The sequence below is a fragment of the Scyliorhinus torazame genome, chromosome 18 (assembly GCF_047496885.1).
Source record: "Scyliorhinus torazame isolate Kashiwa2021f chromosome 18, sScyTor2.1, whole genome shotgun sequence".
Taxonomy (NCBI): Eukaryota; Metazoa; Chordata; class Chondrichthyes; order Carcharhiniformes; family Scyliorhinidae; genus Scyliorhinus; species Scyliorhinus torazame.
The window spans coordinates 135,276,128-135,299,701 of NC_092724.1; the positions used below are offsets into that span (position 1 = coordinate 135,276,128).

Here is a 23,574-nt window from a genome sequence, read left to right on the forward strand (position 1 = left end):
CTATAAATTCCATCCATTCCATTCAGCCATTAGAGATCCTGGAGAAACAGCATTCACTTTTGTAGCCAGGCTTCATCCGACGGCTGAACACTACAAATTCAGTCTGCCTGAGCGATGTGTTACGCAACCGTTTGGTTTGTGGTATCAATAATAGCCCGAGGCAAAGCAGCTTAATTTGCTCAAGCAACTGAAAATGCTGAACAAAGTTTTTGAACTACATGGTGCGCAAAGCGAGGTAATCGGTCATGGCGGCCACTCAAAGTACCCAGATTGAGGGTGCAGACCTTTAGTCACAAGGTCTAGAGGCTTGTTATTGTTGTGGGGGAGACCATCAAGACAGATGCAAATGTAAAGAATTAATTTGTTTCAAATTAAATGTTATGTATAAGCCAGATGCAGAGTCAGACAGACTGCACCTGATTCCCAAAGAGTTGGCAACTCCAGTAGAAGATCCAGATAGGAGGTCTGGGGCTGGATTCTCCAAAAATGGGGCTATGTCCCCATGTCGATGTAAAAACGCTGGCGTTTCATGCCAGGCTTCCCAAGACATATTCACCTGCCTGCAAGAGGCTGGCAAGGCCCCAGAGTGCTTCTCGCAGCTTTAGCTGCGGATATGGGCCCCCGCACTTCCGGTGCAGAGTCCGCACATGCGCACGGTGGCCGCCTCCATCGGCCGAGCCAAACGCGATGGCGGACTCAGCCGGTGGACTTGGACCAAAGTAGGTCCCAACGATCTGTCCCGTGCGGCTCCGTGTAACCGGCCCGATCGCCGCCCCGACCGCCCACACGCCCCCCCCCCCCCCCCCACCACCCCCAGTGTGTCCGCAGCCGCCGCACGCAATTCCCGACCTGCCAGGTGTGGTTAGAACCACGCCGTCCGATCTGCCGTTTCGGTGTATAGGCCATGATCAATGCGCGGGGTTATCGGGATAGGGCGGGAGTGGGCAGGGTAAATTGCACTTTGAGGGTCGGTGGAGGCTATGGGCTGAATGGCCTCCTTCTGCACTGTAGGGATTCTATGGTACCTATACTGGGGAGGCACTGAAGATAATGGGCACGATGTCAACACCAGGCTCATATCAGCACCAGTCTGCCCAGTTGCACTTAATTGTATTAACCATGAGACCCAACCTAGTGGGTTGAGGTTGGCTGAAGTAGTTAAGCTAAATTGGCAGAGATATGCAACATCACAGACAGGGTTTTCCAGGAACCTTTGTGTAAGTACCAGGAAGACCTTCAGAGAAAGCTGGGGGCGTATAAAAGGAGAGAAAGCCAAAATTTACATAAACCCTGATTCAACACCAACATTTCTTTAGAGCCCTATGCCCTGCACAAAAGTTTGAAGAGGAGCTGCAACATTTTGAAGACCTGGGGACAATTAGACTGGTACAGTTCCCAGAATGGGCAGCACCAATAGTCCCAGTGTTAAAGCCAGACTGCACAGTAATGATTTGCAGCGGTTTCAAGGTGACCATGAACAGGGCTGCTAAAATAGATGATATCCTATTCCAAGGTAGAGGACCGACGCAGAATTGGCAGGATGCCTCAAGTACATGAAATTGGATCAAAGTCTTGAGTTGCAGGAAGAATCAAGGAAATTTGTCACCATAAACATACACAAAGACCTGTTCCGATTCATGACGCTACCCGTCAGCATTTTATCTGCCTGTGCTATATTTCAGCACACGATGGAGAGCCTTTTACAAGGGATCCCAAAAGTTGGCGTATATCTGGACAATGACTTGGTAACGGGGGCACGAAGAGCACGTTCTCCCCGTGTGTGCGTGGGTTTCCTCCGGGTGCTCCGGTTTCCTCCCACAGTCCAAAGATGTGCAGGTTAGGTAGATTGGCCATGCTAAATTGCCCTTAGTGTTGGGTGGGGTTACTGGGTTATGGGGATAGGGTGGAGGTGTTGGCTTGGGTAGGGTGTTCTTTCAAAGAGCCGGTGCAGACTCGATGGGCCAAATGGCCTCCTGCACTGTAAGTTCTATGATAGCACCAATTTGGAAGTTCTCAGGAGATTCAAACAAGCTGGTATATGTCAGAAAGGCGAAATTTCAGATCTCAGGCCGATGAGGTCACATATTTAGGGTACAAAGTCGATGCAAAAGGCACACATCCACTCAAGGACAAGGTAAAAGCCATAAAACGTGTGCCAGCTCCAATGAACGTAATGGAGGCAAAGTCCTTCTTAGGGATGGTAAACTATTATGGTTGCTTTTGACACAACTGATCTACAATTTGTGCGCCCTTGCACAAACTGTTGGAAAAGCATCAACGATGAAAGTGGGAAGATTCCCAGAGAAAAGCTTTTAATCAAGTGAAACAGGCCCTCTAATCCTCAACCTTACTTTCCACTTTGACCCAGGCAAACACAATGATGATGTTTGGTGCATTGCCTTATAGCTATGGGGTGTAATTTCCCATAAGATGGAAGGAAGACACTGAAGTGGCATGTCACTTTGCTTTGTCCATGCCGAAAGGAAGTATTCACAGATGGAGAGAGAGTTTGAGCAGACATATACACCATCAAGAAATCCCACCAATATGTTTAAGGCCGCCACTTCACCATCATCTCAGATGGACCATAAGCCATTACTTGAGCTCTTCCATGAGGATAAACCAGGTCTGCTGGTCGAATCGGCCAGAGTATCAAGACAGGCATTACTGTTTGCTGCATAGTTACACTTTTCACCACAGCCCAGGTTCGCAGATCTCAAATGCCGATGTTCTCAGCTGGCTCCCACTTTCACAGACAGTACCATGGTCTCTTACTCCACAGGAGATCATCCTTGCTCTGAATTTGCTTGACATTCTATTGCGTGGCCCATATCAAGACATGGACTGATAGGGACCAGGTTTTATCAAAGGTCAAAAGAATGGTGCTAACAAGCTTTGATAAGTCAAACCCTACCTACAGAGAAGGGATGAAATTAACTGTGAAGAGGGGGTGTTTTGTGGGAATGCAGAGCGATAGTGCCAACCCCAGGGCACCAGCCACTTCTCGGGGGGTTGCAGAATGTGCATCCAGACCAGACCAAGATAAAAATGTTGGCTAGGAGCTACATTTGGTGGCCCGGGATCAACAAAGAAATAGAGTGCAGTCAGCCATTGTGAACATTGCTAAATGCAGCAGACCATAAGATATAGGAGCAGAATTCAGCCATTCGGCCCATCGGGTCTGCTCCCCCATTCAATCATGGCTGATATGTTTCTCATGTGGTAGCGTGGCCCCTTTAAGAAGAAATCCTTTGTGGCCCACATGACCCGCCCAAAACCCATGGGGACAGAGTGCGCAAACCCGAGCCCATCAGGTACCAGGGCACGGATCCAGCAGACTAAGCCATGGAGTCGGTACTAGGCCTGTGTTAATGTTGCTCTTGTACGCCAAGGTAGTTTGTCAGATTGTTTATAAATCACTATTCCGATTTAACTCTGCCTCTTCATATTACCTCACGCTAGAATGAGATGGTTAAGAGATGCAGTTGAATAGTAAGACAAATTGAAATAGTGGCTTTGATAGTAAGATGTAAAAAAAAAAAAAAATCCTACGCAGCCAGCATGCTTTTTCAAAATGTCCTAAAACATGCAGATAGAATTATTTAATAGGAATAGACATGCAGAGGTTTTCCTAGTCACTATCTACACGGATACACAGGAACAGAACTCGCACCGACAAATAAAGTCAACACAGCAACCTTGCTGATAATTCTTCCATTTTTACATCTATTGTGCCAATTTCTGCATCCTTAAGGAGATAAATAACTGAGTCATTGATCGGAACTATATTTAACATACATTAGCGACACATTTCCACATTTCCCATCACAGACAATGGTATTCACAGCTGTGTGATAATATCTCGGCAATGTTACTTCCTCACGACATCCTTTAACTGCAGTGAATGTTTCAGCAGCTACAGCCATACAAGAATTTATTGCCCATGTTTGCACCCAATTATCTTAATGATGCAATGCCATAAAATGAAATTATTGGTGACTCACTAGAAAAAGACTGGCATCAATTCATATAGCGCCTTTCACGGGCACAGCATATACCACATCACCTTATAGCCAATTAAGTACTTTGAAGTGTAGTCACTGTTGTAATGAATTTGCCCACAGCAAGCTCCTATTTACAACAATGTTGACCTGATGATGCTTTTTTGTGATATTGATTGAGGGATTAATACGGACCGGACACCAGGGATAACTCCCTTATTATTTTTCAAAATACGGTTGTGGGATAATACGGTCAATTTAATCAAGTATTATCAGGCTTTTCAGAATCTTTACTTGGAACTCTTTGTTCATTAGAAAAGAACACTTAAGCAGAAGCAAACACTTGTATTCAACTGAGGAATGCATCTCATAATTAGATCATTAGTCTATGCAAAGCAAGTTCAAGCTTCCCGTACAATGCCCTCACATGATTGCTTCCAATTTGTAATACACTTAAGTCTTTAAAGCTTAAGATTTTTTGCCAATTTCAGGCATCATTTTTCACTACACAGGATGCACATAAAGACTGCAGACTGACACTACCATCACAATAATTTAATTGGAATGATCCTTTTTAGAAAGTTTCTTGAAATAATATGTCCATTGCATCTTGCAATAGTAAGCAAGGCCTTCACCAAACAGCCCCAGGGCAACACCCGGTCTCTCCCTCGATCAAGATCAAATGAGAAACCTGACCAAATATGGAACATTTACCTTACCTAGGGAGCCACCTCTCTAAGGCCGACATCGATGCGGAGATCCAACACCGTATCCAATCCGCAAGCTCCTCCTTTGGACGCCCAAGGACGAGATCTTTTATGACCGTGTCATCGGTGCTGACACCTTCCTCGTGTACAAGCCGATCAACCTCCCAACTTTTGTATATGGCTCAGAAACTTAAGACTACATACAGGCACCACCTCAAGGCTCTGGAGAGGTACCATCAATGCTGACCAAGACAGATTCACCACATCAGCTGGGAGGACAGATGTACTAACATCAGCGACATTGAAGGAGCCAATAGAACCAGCAGAGGGGTTGTGATCATCGAAAACCAACTCCGCTGGGCCGGCCATGTGCTTAGGATACCATAGCCCTGACTGCCAAAGCAAATTTCTTCACCCAGCTCAAGGAAGGCTTCAAAACAAGAGGATGACAAATCAAGCACTTCAGACACTCTGAAGGCTTACCTCAAGAAATGTAACATGGAGGTCAACACCTGGGAGATGCTTGCTCAGAAGAGAGCTACTTGGAGGAACCCCCTGATTGAAGGGAAACAATTCTTCGAGGACACCCAACAGCAAGAGGAGGCCTAGAAAAAGCTTGCAAAAGGAATACCAGGTACCTCGCAGAAACACCTGCCAAGCATGTGGTCGAAGATGTAGCTCTAGGATCGGACTCATCAGTCATGCAAGAACCCACAACCAGTAACATGAGTTTCTTAGCTGGACAATCATACGCACTAGCAAATGATCGAAAGTGATGATTAAGCAAGGCCATTGCAAAATATTTAAATATTTACAAGTGCATTCCAGGGTTAAGAGCTTTAGACATTTACAGCCATGTGCAATCGAATTAGCGTTTTTAAGTTTGCCACAAGTTGTTGGTATGATGCTGGACATTTAAATCCTTGGTTTTAAATTATCTTGTTTTGGTTGCATTTGTTTCCTCGCCCATTTAGGTCTGTTCGGTTTCTAATTTGCATCTTGGTTGCAGATTAAAAATCAGTCGATGATTCTACTTTTCCTACTGGGACTGTATTCCAGATGCTAACAATGACATGGCAGTTTAGTCATATTGTTTTAATACTTTGTGGATCATAGTTGCCTTATTTATTGTCCATTATTTAATCTACAAAATTCAACCAAATAGTATTGAAGGCATTTTGAATGGATTGTCCAATAAATGTCTAGTTTTCTCCACATTTGTAGTCTCCCTCAGCCATGCACCTAACTAACTAACTCTCACACCACCATGAATATTGCTACAGATGGCTGAGGAGCCCCTTAGGCTGAGTTGAAAGTTGTTTCCCCGGGGGTTAAGTGGTCTTGGCAGAAATCCTCCCCAAAAACAGCTGAGATCAAACACATCAGAGCATCATTATGATGGATTGAATTTGTGTTTCCACACTCAAAAGCTGCAGCACTCTGATGTTCTAATGTACTGTTCCACTTAGCAATCCCACAAACGGTATTGATTTTAGCTCATTGAGGATTCGTATTTTGTGCACGCCACTGGAGAAGCAAGTTGAGAAACTCGGATAGGCTAAAATCCAATATAGTGTTTCTTTCTGATGAGAATGGATCTGAAGCGGAGTGTGCAGGTCTACTTTTTAACCTCCCATAAGTCCATGCAATTCTTTTAATGTTTTAGTTCAGGTCACACTCAATATTTTGAGTTGTCACTAAAATAAATCTTGTTTTCAGGGTTAGAGACGTGTTCTTTCTGTCGGATCAGAATTAAACAGTCCCCAATGAAATCTGATCTGTTTGGTGCTTTCCCCCAACAGTATATTGGGGTTGGGGGGTGTAAAGCTCCCACGATAACTTAGTGAATGCATTACACAATGACCTTTCAGCACATGAACCAAATTCAGTCTCCAGGGCCGGACTGCATTGATCTTGAGGAATGAACAAATGACATGACCTATTTAACCAAATGTCAATGGAGTGGGTGGTGGACAATAATTAATATTCTGATTATTTTCCTATGGTAAAGTGAACAGATCCCCTCTGCCAAAGTACACAGCTGTGTGGTAAGAGCTAAAGAACAGCAAAGCATCAAATCAATGCCTGCAAATCTTCTCCAACTTCTGATGCTGAATTAGTTATCACTGTACTTACTAGATTTGAGGTGTAAAGTTGCATTCAAGACAATTTGTAGCAATTTAAAATGACACCTTTTATGGCCGGCATTAACTTAGTATTTTTGAGACAACTGTAAGAAAATGTTCTCAACATCAAGTTTTAAAAAACCGAAAAAATGTAAATTTTGCTCATCTACTCTTTCTCCCCCCCTCCCCCCATCCAGCCAAAATCAAAAACTGCATTATGTGCTTGAAAAAATAGATGTCTCAGACATAGTTTCAGCTTTGGATCAGTGACAGGAGTCTCGCCTGACGATGGAACATTCAAAGTCTACCCCAGAGTCTAGGTTGGCATGCCAATGTAGTAGAGAGAGCGCTGCACTGTCGTTGTAATTGGATGTCATTAAACCTCAACTTCTTACAGATGGATGTAAAACAAGACCCAGGCCACGATACAAAGAACTTGAAACTGCCCTGGTTACATGGCCAACATTTACCCTCCTCCTAATACCCACAGCAGATAGCTGTCAATTACTGCATTGCTGTTCGTGGAGATTTACTGTGTGCCAATGGCTATCGCACATCCTACATTACAATAATGAATACACTTCCAAAGGACTTAATTAGCTGTAATGGCATCCTGATGTTGTGAAAGGTATTACATAAATACAACTTTTTTTTTTATAAAGTGCTGATCATTTGAGGCAGCTTTTATCAGTGTATCAAATTATTCTTTCATGCACCAAAAAAGCATGATCAACTAAAGATATGTTTGGTACAAAAATCGATATAGACATACTGGTCAATAAGGTCATTTCTAGGGGAAGGACGGTGGCAGTGGTTAACACTGCTGCCCACGGCGCCAAGGTCCCAGGTTCGATCCCAGCTCTGGGTCACCGGTCTGTGTGGAGTTTGAACATTCTCCCAGTGTTTGCGTGGGTTTTGCCCCCACAACCCAAAGATGTGCAGGGTAGGTGGATTGGCCAGGCTAAATCTCCCCTTAATTGGGAAAAATGAATTGGGCACTCAATTTATTTTTTTAAAAAGGTCATTTCTAGTTTCTCTAGACAAAAACTGAAGACAGTGTGCACTACACTCATGGCTCACCTATACTTTGGCTCATTAGTCTGCTTTGCCAGGTAGCTCCCCAAACTATCATATTTACCATTGACATATTGTGCAACGGGAATAATACGGTCTTAAAAAAATAATTGCTACTATTCTCAATACATTGAGAAATAATGCAATTAGAATTATGTCACTCATTAATTCACTTTTATCAACTGTCGTTTCTACAGTTGCACAATCATTGGTGGGTCTCATTGCAGAGGGAATTCTCATACGAGGAAAGGAGCTACAGAAATGAATGTAACGGAGGTTTCTTTGGATAAATAGTACAAGAATTGGGATTGTGTTTTTCAGCAAAAGCAATTCAAAAGGGGTTATTTTCCTTTATGCCACATTGGAAATGTATAGACCAAAGTGTCATGATGTGCAGACAGATAACCCCTCTGTCTACCGGCATGTCACCGGCTCAACTCCTGATGAAGAGGGACCTGCAGGCGACTCTTCCAGCCATACACTTGCCTGATCTGGATCACCTCCCGGTGCTGCAGAAGGTGCAGAAACTCAGGGACCGGCAAAAGCAGGGCTAAGATGCTCATGCCACGGATTTGCCTGTGCTATCCCCAGCGGATGCTGTTCGGATCCAGCTACCTGATGGAGGCTGGTCAGCTCCAGCGGTTGTTGTCAGACAGGCTGCTCCTCGATCGTACGTTGTGCGTATGGCTGATGGCTGTTGTGCAACGCAACAGACGGGCACTGCGCACAGTTGCCCGTCCGCAACCACATTCTTCGTTGTTTCCATCTGTTATTGTGCCACCTCCTGACACCTCGAACCAAGAGGCCACCAGTCTGGCTGCAATCCCGCCCATCAAGGCGACGTCGTCCCCACCACCACCTCTCCGGCGGTCGACCAGGATCAGACGCACGCCCCAGAGACTGGACTTATGAACATTTGTTTTCTTTTCTATGTTCTGTTTTCACACATTAGACACCTGTTTTCATATGTACACATATTCTCATCCGCCATCTCATGTAATTACGCTAGTTTTTGGGCCTATACATGTAAATACTTTCACATAGGCTGCAGAAAAACATTTCAAAAGGGGAGATGTCATGATATGCAGACATGCACATAATGAGATATAGGCAGTCAGCTAATGAACACAGAGAACAGAACATAATCAATCAGCAGGCTGAACACTTGGGAATGGTTTCCCACTATAAAAGGCACGAGGCACTCACACTCCACCTATTTCCATTAGGGACATCTACAGAGCGAGTCCGGTGTATATATCACATAACGCATGCAGCACGTGGCTAAGAGATAGTCTGGTTCAGTCAGACAGACAGATCACACTTAGGTTAGCAGAGTGTAGAACTCAGAGATCCGTGCTAACTGTGAGACAGGTTCAATAAATCAAATTGAACTAACTTCAAGGTCTGGAGTCTATTTCAGTCATAGCTGCATCCAGTTGAGCCCGTGTTGTCTGAGTGTGCTTAACACGACACAAAGTTCACTTCAAGTCACGTGACTTAACACTCACAAATGACAGTCATCAACTGGCAAAGAGCAAAACATAGAACAGTACAGCACAGAACAGGCCCTTCGGCCCTCGATGTTGTGCCGAGCATTGTCCGAAACCAAGATCAAGCTATCCCACTCCCTGTCATTCTGGTGTGCTCCATGTGCCTATCCAATAACCGCTTGAAAGTTCCTAAAGTGTCCGACTCCACTATCCCAGCAGGCAGTCCATTCCACACCCTAACCACTCTCTGAGTAAAGAACCTACCTCGGACATCCCTCCTATTTCTCCCCCCCGGAACCTTATAGTTATGCCCCCTTGTAACAGCTACATCCACCCGAGGAAATAGTCTCTGAACGTCCACTCTATCTATCCCCCTCATCATCTTATAAACCTCTATTAAGTCACTTCTCATCCTCCTCCGCTCCAAAGAGAAAAGCCCTAGCTCCATCAACCTTTCCTCATAAGACCTATCCTGCAAACCAGGCAGCATCCTGGTAAATCTCCTTTGCACCCTTTCCAATGCTTCCACATCCTTCCTATAGTGAGGTGACCAGAACTGCACACAATACTCCAAATGTGGTCTCACCAGGGTCATGTACAGTTGCAGCATAACCCCACGGCTCTTAAACTCAAGCCCCCGTTAATAAACGCTAACACACTGTAGGCCTTCTTCACGGCTTTATCCACTTGAGTGGCAACCTTCAGAGATCTCTGTTCCTCCACACTCCTCAGAACCCTGCCGTTAACCCTGTAACCCTGTAATTTTTCAGACTGTGCGAAGCTGGAGGAGTCCTCCTGCAAGGGAACGTCCCTCACCACGGCAGCGCCCCGACCTCCACCCCCCCCCGACAAAATACACAACCAGCCCAGTGCTGGTAAGCATACTAAAGCCTAACTGAGATGTCTTCCATGTTCCCCCATCTGTGGCAACCACAAATTCCCACCAGCCATGCTTGACGCCACCTTTAAAAAATGGAGACAGGATGGTGGGACGCTAACAGTCAGGGAGTTTTACATAGGGGACAGACTCGCAACCTTGGGCGAACTGACGGAAGACCTGGAACTACCGACAGGACAGGAACTCCGGCATCTTCAAATTAAACCTTTTCTTTGCAAGGAGACCGCAAGGTACCCCAGGATCCCGAGAGACATACTACTAGAGGAACTAATTATCACAGACAGTAAGGACCGGGGGGGGGGGGGGGGGGGGGGGGGGCTATGGGAACATCTATGGACGGTTACTGGATAGGACAAGCATACCACTGGACGGAGCCAGACGAAAATGGGAGGACGAACTGGGGACGGAAGTGGGTTGGGGACTCTCACATACGATCAAGTTATGGAAATAATTTAACCATGAAGAGAGGAGGAGCCCAACTTGAGGCTTACAGCTCAGTGAAGGTTCCATGGATAGTCAAAAAACGAGACACAATTTTCATCATTGAGTTCACGCACGTGTGACCCAGAAGGCATTTGGGATTCACAGAGCGTTATATCCTTAGCATGTTCAAAAGCACTTCAGGAATTACTTTGAAATTCAGTCACCATTACACAAGAAAACACAGCAGTGAACCTTGCACACATCAAGGTCCCACAATCTCAAGATTAACAAGCCGGTCATCTGTTTTCGGTGGTGCTGGCTGCAACTTATACAGCCTTACCTTATCCCATCTGATGGCCAGTGCCTCAGGCAATAGTTCCCCGAATTGTTAGCCTTTTGTTTAATAAAGACAGCTAAAATGCATGCTCAAAGCAGTGGCTTTAGATGGTAAATGATCAGCATTCCATTCCAAAATTCAAAATAGCATTCAGGCCATATCATTAATAAACATGATGTAGTTTATTGCATTGATAGAAGTTCCAGGGCTCCCCTTACAAGCTGGAATTTGTGCCTTGCAGAACCTGAAGATGAAACTACAGATGTAATTATTTTAGTGTCTTCCCCTTCTTTGGTGGTCCCTCAGTTCAATGGGTTCGGAGGTGGCTGACAAGACCAACGCAAACTCTGCCACCTGCGGTTATGTACCGCCTGAAGGCTAATTTGGAGCTTTGTGCATTCCCTCATACTTCGGCTCCTAAGCACATTACCAAGGAAATCTGTTAATATGTTCGGTGCCTCCCCAAATGAACCTTCTCCATTTTGGTCGGTCACAAGCCAGAGTCTCCTATGATTGGTGGGTATGTTTGACCTCCACAGGTATGCTCAGATTACATCCCTGAAGCATTTCCGCTATCCTCCTGGGAGTCCTCTATGTTCAGAGTAGAGCAGTTGTTCAGAGAGTCTCTTATCAAGCATATGAGCAACATATCTTGCCCAGCAAAGCTAGTTCTGTCATTAGAGCCATGCTGCTGAGTAGGTTTGCTTGGGAGAGGGCTCTACTGTTGAATAGCCTTTCTTGCTATCCGATTTGGAGGTTCTCGTGCAGGTATCAACAGCGTTTGAGGTACCTGCTGTAGGTCATCTATGTCTCTGAAGTGTATCGGGGTGCAGGATCACTGCCGCCTCGTAAACCATGACCTCAGTCGCGGATTTGAGATTCTGGTTCTCAAATACATTTTTCTTCAGTCAGCTGAAGGCACATTGGAGGAAATGAAGAATCTTATGGCTGCCTTCGTTGAGAGGAGACTCCCAAGGTAAGGAAAATTATTCATATTTCCCATGATCTTGCCATTAATCATCAGCGGATGGTGCTTTGCTGTGGGAGCCGATTGGAAGAGAACCATAGTTTTCCGGATGCTGGCCTATTTTCCCATACGCTTTGGATGTTAATGCACTATCATAGCAGCCGCACCACCTGCTCTTTTAAGTCTATTAATTAATTTTAAAATGTCTAGTCTCAGTAAATCACTGGAATATTTCCCTCACAGTACAATCACTTGCTATTTGTGTCAGATTTGTTAAAGTGGTACAACAGCTGGCACTCGGCATCATGTACAAGAAAAATTCTTGAAGATAGCTCAGTTCACACGCTGAATCATCACTCACAATAGACACACAAATAGACTCAGCCATTCAGATGATACTGTAATTATAGAGACAGCATCAAATAGAGTCACACACCATCTTAAATAGCAAAGACCAAAATACTGAAGATATTTCGTCTTTGTCAACTCAAACAATGTCTGCTGTCCTGGGCTTAGTGATTTTAAGTGCCTAGACCATACAGTCAGATGCCTAAAAACAAGTTGTTAAATATATTGAAAATACCTTTATTATTTGAAACATAAAGCCAATTTGTCCCTCCCACAATTCTGTCCATTCCTCAACTTCAAATCTTACTCTTCAAACTTAATATAATGAATTTACATTCCTTTTGCCTATGCCCCCGACTAAGAAAAAAAATCAAATGATACGATTACCTAAATAAAAGCCAATTTCAAAAGATAATTTCCTATGCACTACCAGTTACATCCCAAACCTGTATAAATCTGCCAATCAAATGGTAAAGGTGTTAAGATTAATTTGCTCACGTCATGAATGCAAACAGCTCAATGTGAGATGCTTTTGTACTTAATCAGGAATGGTCTACTGACTGGTAGGCACACTCACCCACTGGGTTAATAATATTACAATAAGAAAATACATGCTTATGAACCAAAAGCCCACTTAAAATTAAACTAAGTTTTTCCACAGGAGACTGGCATTTCACCTTTGCCCAGACAGAAAAAGTAGAAACGCTAAATAAATTTGTACTGCAAAAGTTAACCATGCAGAATGTTCACTGACTATGTCAGGAGCCCGAGGAACCTCACCCAGAAAACTCAACAAAACATATCGAATCAAGAGCTCGTGTACCTCACTGAGTATAGAGTTTGAGTTAAGTTGAAGCACAGATTTGAATTTACACTTCTGCACAGGAGTAAAAGCACATGAAAGATGTAAAAAAAAAAACGGTTTTATCATTCACTTAAAATTATTATAGAGCACAGGGGTCTATGATGCTGGTTTTGGAGTTTGCAGCCAAAAGTAATTGGTCCCAGAGCATGCTATTAATGTAACAACTCAGTGGAGACTCCGCAGTGGTGCAAATGGTCTTAGTAAATTTCTCCACCACAGAAAATTTTGGCAATCACCAGAAAGCAACCATGAGCATTCCGGAGGAACAGAGAAACATTAGGAAGATTTCGGGGAGGCAGTTTGGAAAACCAAAATAAAATAAAATACTCATATCGGATGGTCTGAAGTTGCGAATAGGTTTTGGGGTGAAGAATAAAATAAAAAAGTACATTTTGCAGCCAGTATATAAATGGATGCTCCATTAAGGATGAATCATTTTAAACTTTGTGCTGGTTATTGCTTCAGTAAATTTGATTTGGAAAACATTAATGTAGTAAACTGCTACCATGCTCTGGCTAAGGCAGGATCATGGTAAATATCAGAATTCACATTCTGGATCTTGCAATGGCACTGAGCGATGAGAGACTGACTCGTGTTAATTAGTGGCTTTTAGTCATTCATGCCAGCTTGCTCTCTTCCCAATCCTGCAAATGCAAAAGTTTGTTGGGCACATGGCTTCACAGATAATGCATCAGCTCTTTTACTCCCACAAATGCAATATAAGACTCGGGTCAATACAAAACAATCAGTGTGTTAATTTCCAGCGTATAAATGAAAAAAAAAAATGAAATGAAAATCGCTTTTCACAAATCGGCTTCAAATGAAGTTACTGTGAAAAGCCCCTAGTCGTCACATTCCGGCGCCTGTTCGGGGAGGCTGGTACGGGAATTGAACCATGCTGCTGACCTGCCTTGGTCGGCTTTCAAAGCCAGCGATTTAGCCCTGTGCTATGAAATGACCACTAAAAGAGGTAAATTTGAACAGTAAATTGGGGGGAGGGCTGCAAATAAGGTGACTTCAGCTCATAGGCGATGTTTACCATAACTGAATCACAGATATTTGCACTTTATTCTGCAGGGGGCGGGGGACACCGTCAGGTTCCTGCACTCATTTATTTGGCCTTGAATTAAAATTTGTTCTACGTTTCAAGCTATTGTATTGAGGCCCTCTTTGAAATTTATAATCACATTTCAAAATACATATCTCAAATTGGTTTGGCCACAAATATCACAAAGCATTTCTTTATATTAATCAAAACGATTTGAAGGTTGGTAGAGTCACACTACAAAAAGCCCACTGGGAACCCTGGCTGACTTCCCTCTATAGTCTAAGGGCAAGGTCCCATAACAGAGATGTTAGCTCTGTGGACGGAGCCTGGGACTTCCTCGTCTTCCTGGCTCGGTGCCATCCATTCAGTACATTTTTTCACTGAAGACAAAATTCTCCAAAGTCTAATTCATCAAGGGAAAGCACCTTCCATGCAACCATTCAAAGGGGGCCAATTCTTGAATATAATTTCTATTCTTCAGAATTTATTCAACTGATTTTACATTTAAATTACTTGAAGTGTAGTGTAATTCTAAATATATGGTGAAACACATTACATAGGCAACCAAAACACTATAACAAATGTTGAGGAAAGACCTTAAGTTGGGGTCCGCTCACATCAAGGTGAAAATTCTCAAAATTATAAATTGGAACATGTTGCGCACAGTCAGATCTGCACAGAACAAATGCTGGGGAATCATCAGGGACCAGGCAAGGGACAAGACAGACCCTAGAAGATTTTGGGATGCAATAAAGAGGCGACTAGTGCAGTCAACAATATGTTTTGTCATAGCGGTGGATTTGGTCTCTTAGTAAACTATACTGTTTGAGCAGGGCTTAGAATTCATAGAACCCCTACAGTGCAGGATATGGCCATTCGGTCCATCGGGCCTGCATCAAACCTCCGAAAAAGGACCCTAACCTTGGCACAATCCCGTTTGGACACTTTGGGCCAATATATCATGGCCAATCCATCTAACCTGCACATTTACGGACATGGGGGGGGGGGGGGGGGGGGCTGGTTGACCCGCAGGGGGTGGGGGGTGGAGGAAGAGTGGGTAGCCAACAAAGGGGGGGGGGGGGGGGGGGGGAGGGAACTGACGGGGGTGGTGGGGGGGGAAGGGGGGGAAAGCTGAGTTTGGGGGGGGGGGGGGGGAAGGCAGGATAGCTGACTTGAAAGGAAAAAGGGGGGGTAAAGCCGACTTGAAGGGGAAAGGGGGAAGCAGACTTAGGGGTGCGGGGGGGAAAGCCGACTTGGGGGGAACCGACTTGAAGGGGGGGGGAAGCCGACTATGGGGGGGGGGGGGGGGAAGAGCCGACTCGGGGGGGGGGGGGAGAGAGCCGACTCGGGGGGGGGGGGGGGAGAGAGAGAGAGCCGACTCGGGGGGGGGGGGGGGGGGAGAGAGAGAGAGCCGACTCGGGGGGGGGGGGGGAGAGGGAGAGAGAGCCGACTCGGGGGGGGGGGGGGGAAGAGAGAGCCGACTCGGGGGGGGGGGGGGAAGAGAGAGAAGCCGGGGGGGGGGGGGAAAGAGAGAGAAGCCGGGGGGGGGGGGGAAAGAAAGAGAAGCCGGGGGGGGGGGGGGGGAAGAGAAGCCGGGGGGGGGGGGGGGAAGAGAAGCCGGGGGGGGGGGGAGCCGACTCTCGGGGGGGTGGGGGGCGCGGGAGAGAAGCCGACTCTCGGGGGGGGGGCGGGGGAGAGAAGCCGACTCTCGGGGGGGGGGGGCGGGGGAGAGAAGCCGACTCTCGGGGGGGGAGGGAATGCGGACTTACGGGGGGGGGGAATGCGGACTTACGGGGGGGGGGGGAGGATGCGGACTTACGGGGGGGGGGGGGAGGATGCGGACTTACGGGGGGGGGGGGGGGAGGATGCGGACTTACGGGGGGGGGGGGGGGGGAGGATGCGGACTTACGGGGGGGGGGGGAGGATGCGGACTTACGGGGGGGGGGAGGATGCGGACTTACGGGGGGGGGGGGAGGTTGCTGACTGGGGGGGGGGGGTTGCTGACTGGGGGGGGGGTTGCTGACTGGGGGGGGGGGGGTTGCTGACTGGGGGGGGGGGGGTTGCTGACTGGGGGGGGGGGGTTGCTGACTGGGGGGGGGGGGTTGCTGACTGGGGGGGGGGTTGCTGACTGGGGGGGGGGTTGCTGACTGGGGGGGGGGTTGCTGACTGGGGGGGGGGGTTGCTGACTGGGGGGGGGTTGCTGACTGGGGGGGGGGTTGCTGACTGGGGGGGGGGTTGCTGACTGGGGGGGGGGTTGCTGACTGGGGGGGGGGGTTGCTGACTGGGGGGGGGGTTGCTGACTGGGGGGGGGGTTGCTGACTGGGGGGGGGGTTGCTGACTGGGGGGGGGGTTGCTGACTGGGGGGGGGTTGCTGACTGGGGGGGGGGTTGCTGACTGGGGGGGGGGTTGCTGACTGGGGGGGGGGTTGCTGACTGGGGGGGGGGTTGCTGACTGGGGGGGGGGTTGCTGACTGGGGGGGGGGTTGCTGACTGGGGGGGGGGTTGCTGACTGGGGGGGGGGGTTGCTGACTGGGGGGGGGGTTGCTGACTGGGGGGGGGGTTGCTGACTGGGGGGGGGTTGCTGACTGGGGGGGGGGGTTGCTGACTGGGGGGGGGGGTTGCTGACTGGGGGGGGGGGTTGCTGACTGGGGGGGGGGGTTGCTGACTGGGGGGGGGGGTTGCTGACTGGGGGGGGGGTTGCTGACTGGGGGGGGGGGTTGCTGACTGGGGGGGGGGTTGCTGACTGGGGGGGGGGTTGCTGACTGGGGGGGGGGTTGCTGACTGGGGGGGGGGTTGCTGACTGGGGGGGGGTTGCTGACTGGGGGGGGGTTGCTGACTGGGGGGGGGTTGCTGACTGGGGGGGGGTTGCTGACTGGGGGGGGGTTGCTGACTGGGGGGGGGTTGCTGACTGGGGGGGGGGGTTGCTGACTGGGGGGGGGGTTGCTGACTGGGGGGGGGGTTGCTGACTGGGGGGGGGGTTGCTGACTGGGGGGGGGTTGCTGACTGGGGGGGGGGTTGCTGACTGGGGGGGGGGTTGCTGACTGGGGGGGGGGTTGCTGACTGGGGGGGGGGTTGCTGACTGGGGGGGGGGTTGCTGACTGGGGGGGGGGTTGCTGACTGGGGGGGGGGTTGCTGACTGGGGGGGGGGTTGCTGACTGGGGGGGGGGTTGCTGACTGGGGGGGGGGTTGCTGACTGGGGGGGGGGTTGCTGACTGGGGGGGGGTTGCTGACTGGGGGGGGGGTTGCTGACTGGGGGGGGGGTTGCTGACTGGGGGGGGGTTGCTGACTGGGGGGGGGGTTGCTGACTGGGGGGGGGGTTGCTGACTGGGGGGGGGTTGCTGACTGGGGGGGGGGTTGCTGACTGGGGGGGGGGTTGCTGACTGGGCTGGGGGGGTGGGGGTTGCTGACTGGGCTGGGGGGGGGTTGCTGACTGGGCTGGGGGGGGGGGTGTTGCTGACTGGGCTGGGGGGGGGGGTTGCTGACTGGGCTGGGGGGGGGTTGCTGACTGGGCTGGGGGGGGGGGGTTGCTGACTGGGCTGGGGGGGGGGGGTTGCTGACTGGGCTGGGGGGGGGGGGGGTTGCTGACTGGGCTGGGGGGGGGGGGGTTGCTGACTGGGCTGGGGGGGGGGGGGTTGCTGACTGGGCTGGGGGGGGGGGGTTGCTGACTGGGCTGGGGGGGGGGGTTGCTGACTGGGCTGGGGGGGGGGTTGCTGACTGGGCTGGGGGGGGGGGGGTTGCTGACTGGGCTGGGGGGGGGGGTTGCTGACTGGGCTGGGGGGGGGGGGGGGTTGCTGACTGGGCTGGGGGGGGGGGTTGCTGACTGGGCTGGGGGGGGGGTTGCTGACTGGGCTGGGGGGGGGGGTTGCTGACTGGGCTGGGGGGGGGGGGAAAGAGTTGCTGACTGGGCTGGGGGGGGGGGTTGCTGACTGGGCTGGGGGGGGGGGTTGCTGACTGGGCTGGGCTGGGCTGGGCTGGGGGGGGGGGGTTGCTGACTGGGCTGGGCTGGGCTGGGGGGGGGGGGGTTGCTGACTGGGCTGGGGGGGGGGGGGGGTTGCTGACTGGGCTGGGCTGGGGGGGGGGGGGTTGCTGACTGGGCTGGGCTGGGGGGGGGGGGGTTGGTTGCTGACTGAGACACAGACTCTCTGACCTGCTGGTAGTTGCTGTCCTGCGGGTTGAACGCGCTGTCCACTGGCTGCAAGCGGAGGTTCAGATGCGGGAAGTTATGCAGCCAGTAAGTCCACCATGGAGCGATGTAATCCACGCGGGAAGCCATGCCCGGGAATCAGGGAGCAGGAACTACTGGGAGCAGGAACACCGGGGAAAAGAGCAGGAACTCTGAGGAAAAGATGACTCCTGGAAAAAAAAAAGCAGGAAGACTGGGAAAGAGCAGGAAAACTGGAAAAGAGAGCAGGAAAACTGGGAAAGGGAGCAGCAAGACCGGGGGTTAGAGCTGAAAGACTGGGAAAGGGAGCAGGAATGACTGGGTAAGGGAGCAGGAATTCCGGGGAAAAGAGAAGGAAGACTGGGGAAGGGAGCAGGAAGACTGGGAAAGGGAGCAGGAATACCGGGGAAAAGAGCAGGAAGACTGGGAAAGGGAGCAGGAATACCGGGGAAAAGAGAAGGAAGACTGGGTAAGGGAGCAGGAATACCGGGGGAAAGAGCAGGAAGACTGGGGAAGGGAGCAGGAATACCGGGGGAAAGAGCAGGAAGACTGGGGAAGGGAGCAGGAATACCGGGGAAAAGAGCAGGAAAACTGGGAAAGGGAGCAGGAATACCGGGGTAAAGAGCAGGAAGACTGGGAAAGGGAGCAGGAATACCGGGGAAAAGAGCAGGAAGACTGGGAAAGGGAGCAGGAATGCCGGGGCTGGATAGCAGCGAGCCGCCCTCCCCCCGCAGCAGCTGGTCTGGGCTCACAGAGCGGCGGCCGGGAACTCAGTGCAGGCAAAGCCCATCCCGGCAGCGAGCCGGAACACAGGCGCGGCCCCGACCACCCAGCGGGCGGCGCGCGCGCGCGCCCACATCCTGCCGCCTCGGCGGCGCGCGCCCCGCGTGACCGCGCGCCTTGTAACAACTGAGCCAAACTCCAACTGAGGTGGGAAGTTATTCGTGCGAAGCTCCAACTTCCACTCCTTTGTTTTCTCTCTCTCTCTCTCTCTGTCGGTAACGAAGGAGTGAAAATTATTTTTTTAAAAACCGCGTTTGAGTGCCTGGCCCGAGCAATCATTAATCTCTAAAATACTGGAGAGAGTTCAGGGCAACCCGGCTCACACCGACTCTCTCAGTCCGGGGCAGTGGCTGCTTTGGTGGGGGGATCCCAGCCAGTGGGATTTAAACCGCCTTTACACTGGCAACTAGAAAGTATTCCCCTTTAATTGAACTGAAAACCAGAGGGGGCAGGAAATGGAGTAAACGCCCATTTTTTAAAAAAGCCAGAAACACACTAAACTTAGGAAAAATGAAATGAAAATCGCTTATTGTCACAAGTCGGCTTCAAATGAAGTTACTGTGGAAAAGCCCCTAGTCGCCACATTCCCGTGCCTGTTTAGGGAGGCTGATACCTGCTGCTGGCCTTGGTTTGCTTTAAAAGCCAGCTATTTAGCCCAGTGTGCTAAACCAGCCCCCAGACTTCGACGTCGTATTAAAAGTCAGTTCACCGAACCAATTAAAGAAAACCCCTACACTATGCCTATTAAAGAAAAACACACTATTACATCCACTTTGCCACTCTGACGATTCAGCATTAGAGGCAGACTATAGATAGGTTTGTTCATGTAAATGTGGTCCCCCATCACTAGACTGCTGATAAAGATTCAGGTTACTCTTGGTGAGACAGCTTGTGTGCTGCTTACACTTTGTGGTTTTATTAGATTTCATGTATTTGCATTTTTGTCCCTTTGTTCTATTTTTTTTTAATTGCCCTACTTAACTCCACGTCCCCCGAAATTACCAATTGACCGGGTGGGCTGCTTGTCCTTTCGAGGCAATTAAATCATCCAATTTTCCTCACCATAGGCAGCTGCTCCATCACTTAGCACGGCCCCTCGAATGAGCTGATTTTAACAGGCAGCAAACTGGGCTTGTGAGACCTTGCAACAAAAATTGGCCCTTTGGCTAAGATGAGCGTGAGATCAGGTGTAATGCCTGGACCTGGTATGCCTCCCTTGTGGGGGGGCCATGAATTGGGTTCAATTTGAATTGGTTTTTGGAGCAGGCAAGGAGCTGGATTAGGAGTTTGCCTCTGTCCACACTCTTGAGCTCTGGCTTTGTAACTCTGATAAAGTAATTTTTTTAAAAATCGTGCCAATTGAGTGAAATCGTGACGAGGGAAGTTTCAATAGGTAAAGGATTAAGCAGGCAGAGACTACTGAGAATTCGGAGAAGAATATTATTGTTCATATGGGGATTGCTATGCAAGTGCTTCCTCTAAAACTGTCTATTTGTAACTTGCTGCTCCCATCTCACCTCTTAATTTAATGCACCACCCTCTATCCCTTCAGCCAAGTTATTAATAGTGAAAGGATTAGCCCTGAAGAAAATCACTTTATCTCTAACCTCCCAACCAATTGTTAATTAATTGTTTAATTTCCAATTGTGTGTTTTTATTATTGCTTCTTGTCTCTTGGGCAGAATCTTGCCAAAGTACACCTCAATCTAAAAAGACCAGTCTGTGCAATACTTTGAAGTCTCCTTTATTCACATTTTAATTGCTTAAATAGCTGCCTTGTAATTGGTTTTCCAGTATTTGCCTTCACCCTCAAATAATTTAGCCGTAGTATAAATACTGTATTGCATAGCTTCTATGCTGAACCAAGGTAAGCGAAGGGACTTCATTTATTAATTTGTCCTTAATTCTTGGCAGCATTCAGTGATTGCAGACAGACCTCCAGCTAATGTTTCCATGAAGCAAAGTAGCTAACAACAGGAAGTCAGTTGAGGTGGGAGAAACACATGCACAAACCCACAGCAAAGCACTCAATATCAGCATCTAATAACTTTACTGATGCATAAAGCTAAAGAAAAACGTGAGGCCGGTTTAATAGTCGTGTCTGCCATCTGCTCATGATAGCAGATAAAAAGATAAAATTCTTGCAAGAATACACTTTCACATGAAAATGTGAAGCTGTATTTAATTTCTCATTCACATTAAAATGTGGTCTTTGCATTTGTCCACATGAAACCATTCGCCAGTAGAACTCATCAAGAGACAGAATATCTGTTAGCATGTTACATTCAGAAAAACATCTAATTGCCCTGGATCTACTTTTCAGCCCTTTTGGTTTTCCACTTGCAAAGAAATCATTTTGAAGGATTTCAGAGGGAAGCAGGCTATGTTCCAAACTAAATTTGACAATCTTACAGCAATGCTGTCAATGTTTTTCACCTCATTGTTTATGATTTCCGACAAGCAATTCAGTTGTAGAAAGCAGATACAAGAATATTGCTGGCGTTCAAAAATTGCAGCTGAGAAAAGATTGGAGAGGCTAGGGTTTTCCTTGCAACAAAGGGGGCCGAGAGGTGACCTAATAGAGGTGCGCAAAATTATGAGGGGCCTAGATGGTATAGACAGGAAACACCTGTTTTCCCCTAACTGAGGGGCCAATTAATCACCTGGGGCATAGATCCAGGGTAAAAGCAAATTACTGTGAATGCTGGAATCTGAAACAGAAAATGCTGGACAATCTCAGCAGTACTGCTGGCATCTGTGGAGAGAGAAGGGAGCAAATGTTTAGAGTCTGGCTGAGTCTTTGGCAAAGCTGTGTAAGGTGATTGGTTGAAGACATGAGGAAAATCTTTTCGCTCAGAGGATGGTGGGCAGTGAATTCCCGATGCCCAAGTTGATGGTTGAGGTTGAAACACTCAACTTATTTTTTAAAAAGGTACCTGGATCTGCACCTGAAGTGCTGTTACCTGCTAGTCTATGCACCAGCTGCTGGAAAGTGGAATTAAAATGAGCTGGTAGATTCTTTTCTTTCTCTTTTTTGGCTGGCACAGAATAGTTTCTTTCAGCACCCGTTACTTTTCTATGGTTCCAACCCAATAGCAAGAACTTAATATATGTTAGATAGCAATGTTTTTAATATTGAGGAAGGCAGAGATAGAAAGAGGAAGAAGTCACCTGATAGCTCCTCCTCCTTCAGATATCATACCCAAAAGGGCTTTGGAGACCATGCAGCTCCATCGGATTGGTCTCCCATTATCCTTGGCAAAGTACTGCAGTGGGTTGCTGTTGCTTATGCTGGCCAACAAACTCTCTCAAATGTATTGCCTGCCATCAAGCATATTGGACGGATTTACACCGATCAACCTGTTTGACCATGAACTCCCCATTCCAAGGCCATCAAGTCCCGAAGTGGATTTTGAAGCTGGGGGTTCTCGTCTGAACATATGGCGGCTACTGGTACACCTAAGACCTCAACCTGTTATCTATTATCCCTGTTTAAGTTTTACTGAGGCCCTATCGCCGGTTCAAACTTCCTAATATTTTTTAATTCTCAAAACTGGGGTTTTGTTCTAATTTCTTTATTTAGCTTATTTTAAGGCCAGTTTAAGCTCCCCAAGTAACTTGTTACATTAAGCATGGAATGTTGTGTCGAATTAAGTCAGTGACCATTGCATGTTTTTTTTTCAAATATGCATTCTTATTTAAAGCAAGTGGAGGATGCATGGCTGCAGGAAGAGAACACGGCCTTGCAGTTCTTCTGGCATTGTCTTGTCAAGAGTCCAGACTGACGGACGATGACTGATCAACTTCCTTCGAGACAGTGCAAACTTCCAGTCCAATATAAATCTATTATACACTGGCTCCCTCCTATGGACACATCCTGACCCTACATCATGTGGAATTAACTCACCACAGCTAGCAAATGTTGGAGCACGTACAAAACTGTAGGAGCTTTGCATTCGAAATATGAAACATGACCCCCCCCCCCCCCCCCCAGATAATTTGAACATGCAAATAATTAGATAGAGAAAAAAAAAGAACAAAGCAGTCTTTCATTCTATGTATTGTGTTGAATCACAAACTTGAAACAATTTGCAGTTATGTCATGCCTTCCATGCAAGAATATTTCAGTGGAAGGCGAGAACCAATTTAAAACAAAAGGCTACATGGTAGCAAAGGCAAAAAAAAAGAAAAATTATGCTATTGAACGTGAAGAGGCAACAGATCAAAATTTTGTTGGGCATAGTAACTAATCAAAGTCTGCAAAGGAAATAGGCAAGGAACAGTGCAGAATGCAAGGAGATTAATACAATTGGTCAGGCAGTTGAGGGAGCAAATGCAGTTTGACA

The 23,574-nt window shown here is 48.2% G+C and overlaps 1 protein-coding gene across 1 annotated transcript in view; it reads right to left on the reverse strand.

The window, feature by feature from the left end:
• The window catches only part of ttyh2 (tweety family member 2), a 200,081-nt gene extending 180,820 nt beyond the window's left edge, over positions 1 to 19,261 (reverse strand). The window contains exon 1 of the mRNA XM_072483435.1: positions 18,431 to 19,261. Within this exon, the coding sequence (XP_072339536.1) occupies positions 18,431 to 18,556 (126 nt within the window). The 5' untranslated portion in view covers positions 18,557 to 19,261. The remainder of the gene's footprint in view (positions 1 to 18,430) is intronic.
• Positions 19,262 to 23,574: the final 4,313 nt, after the last annotated feature.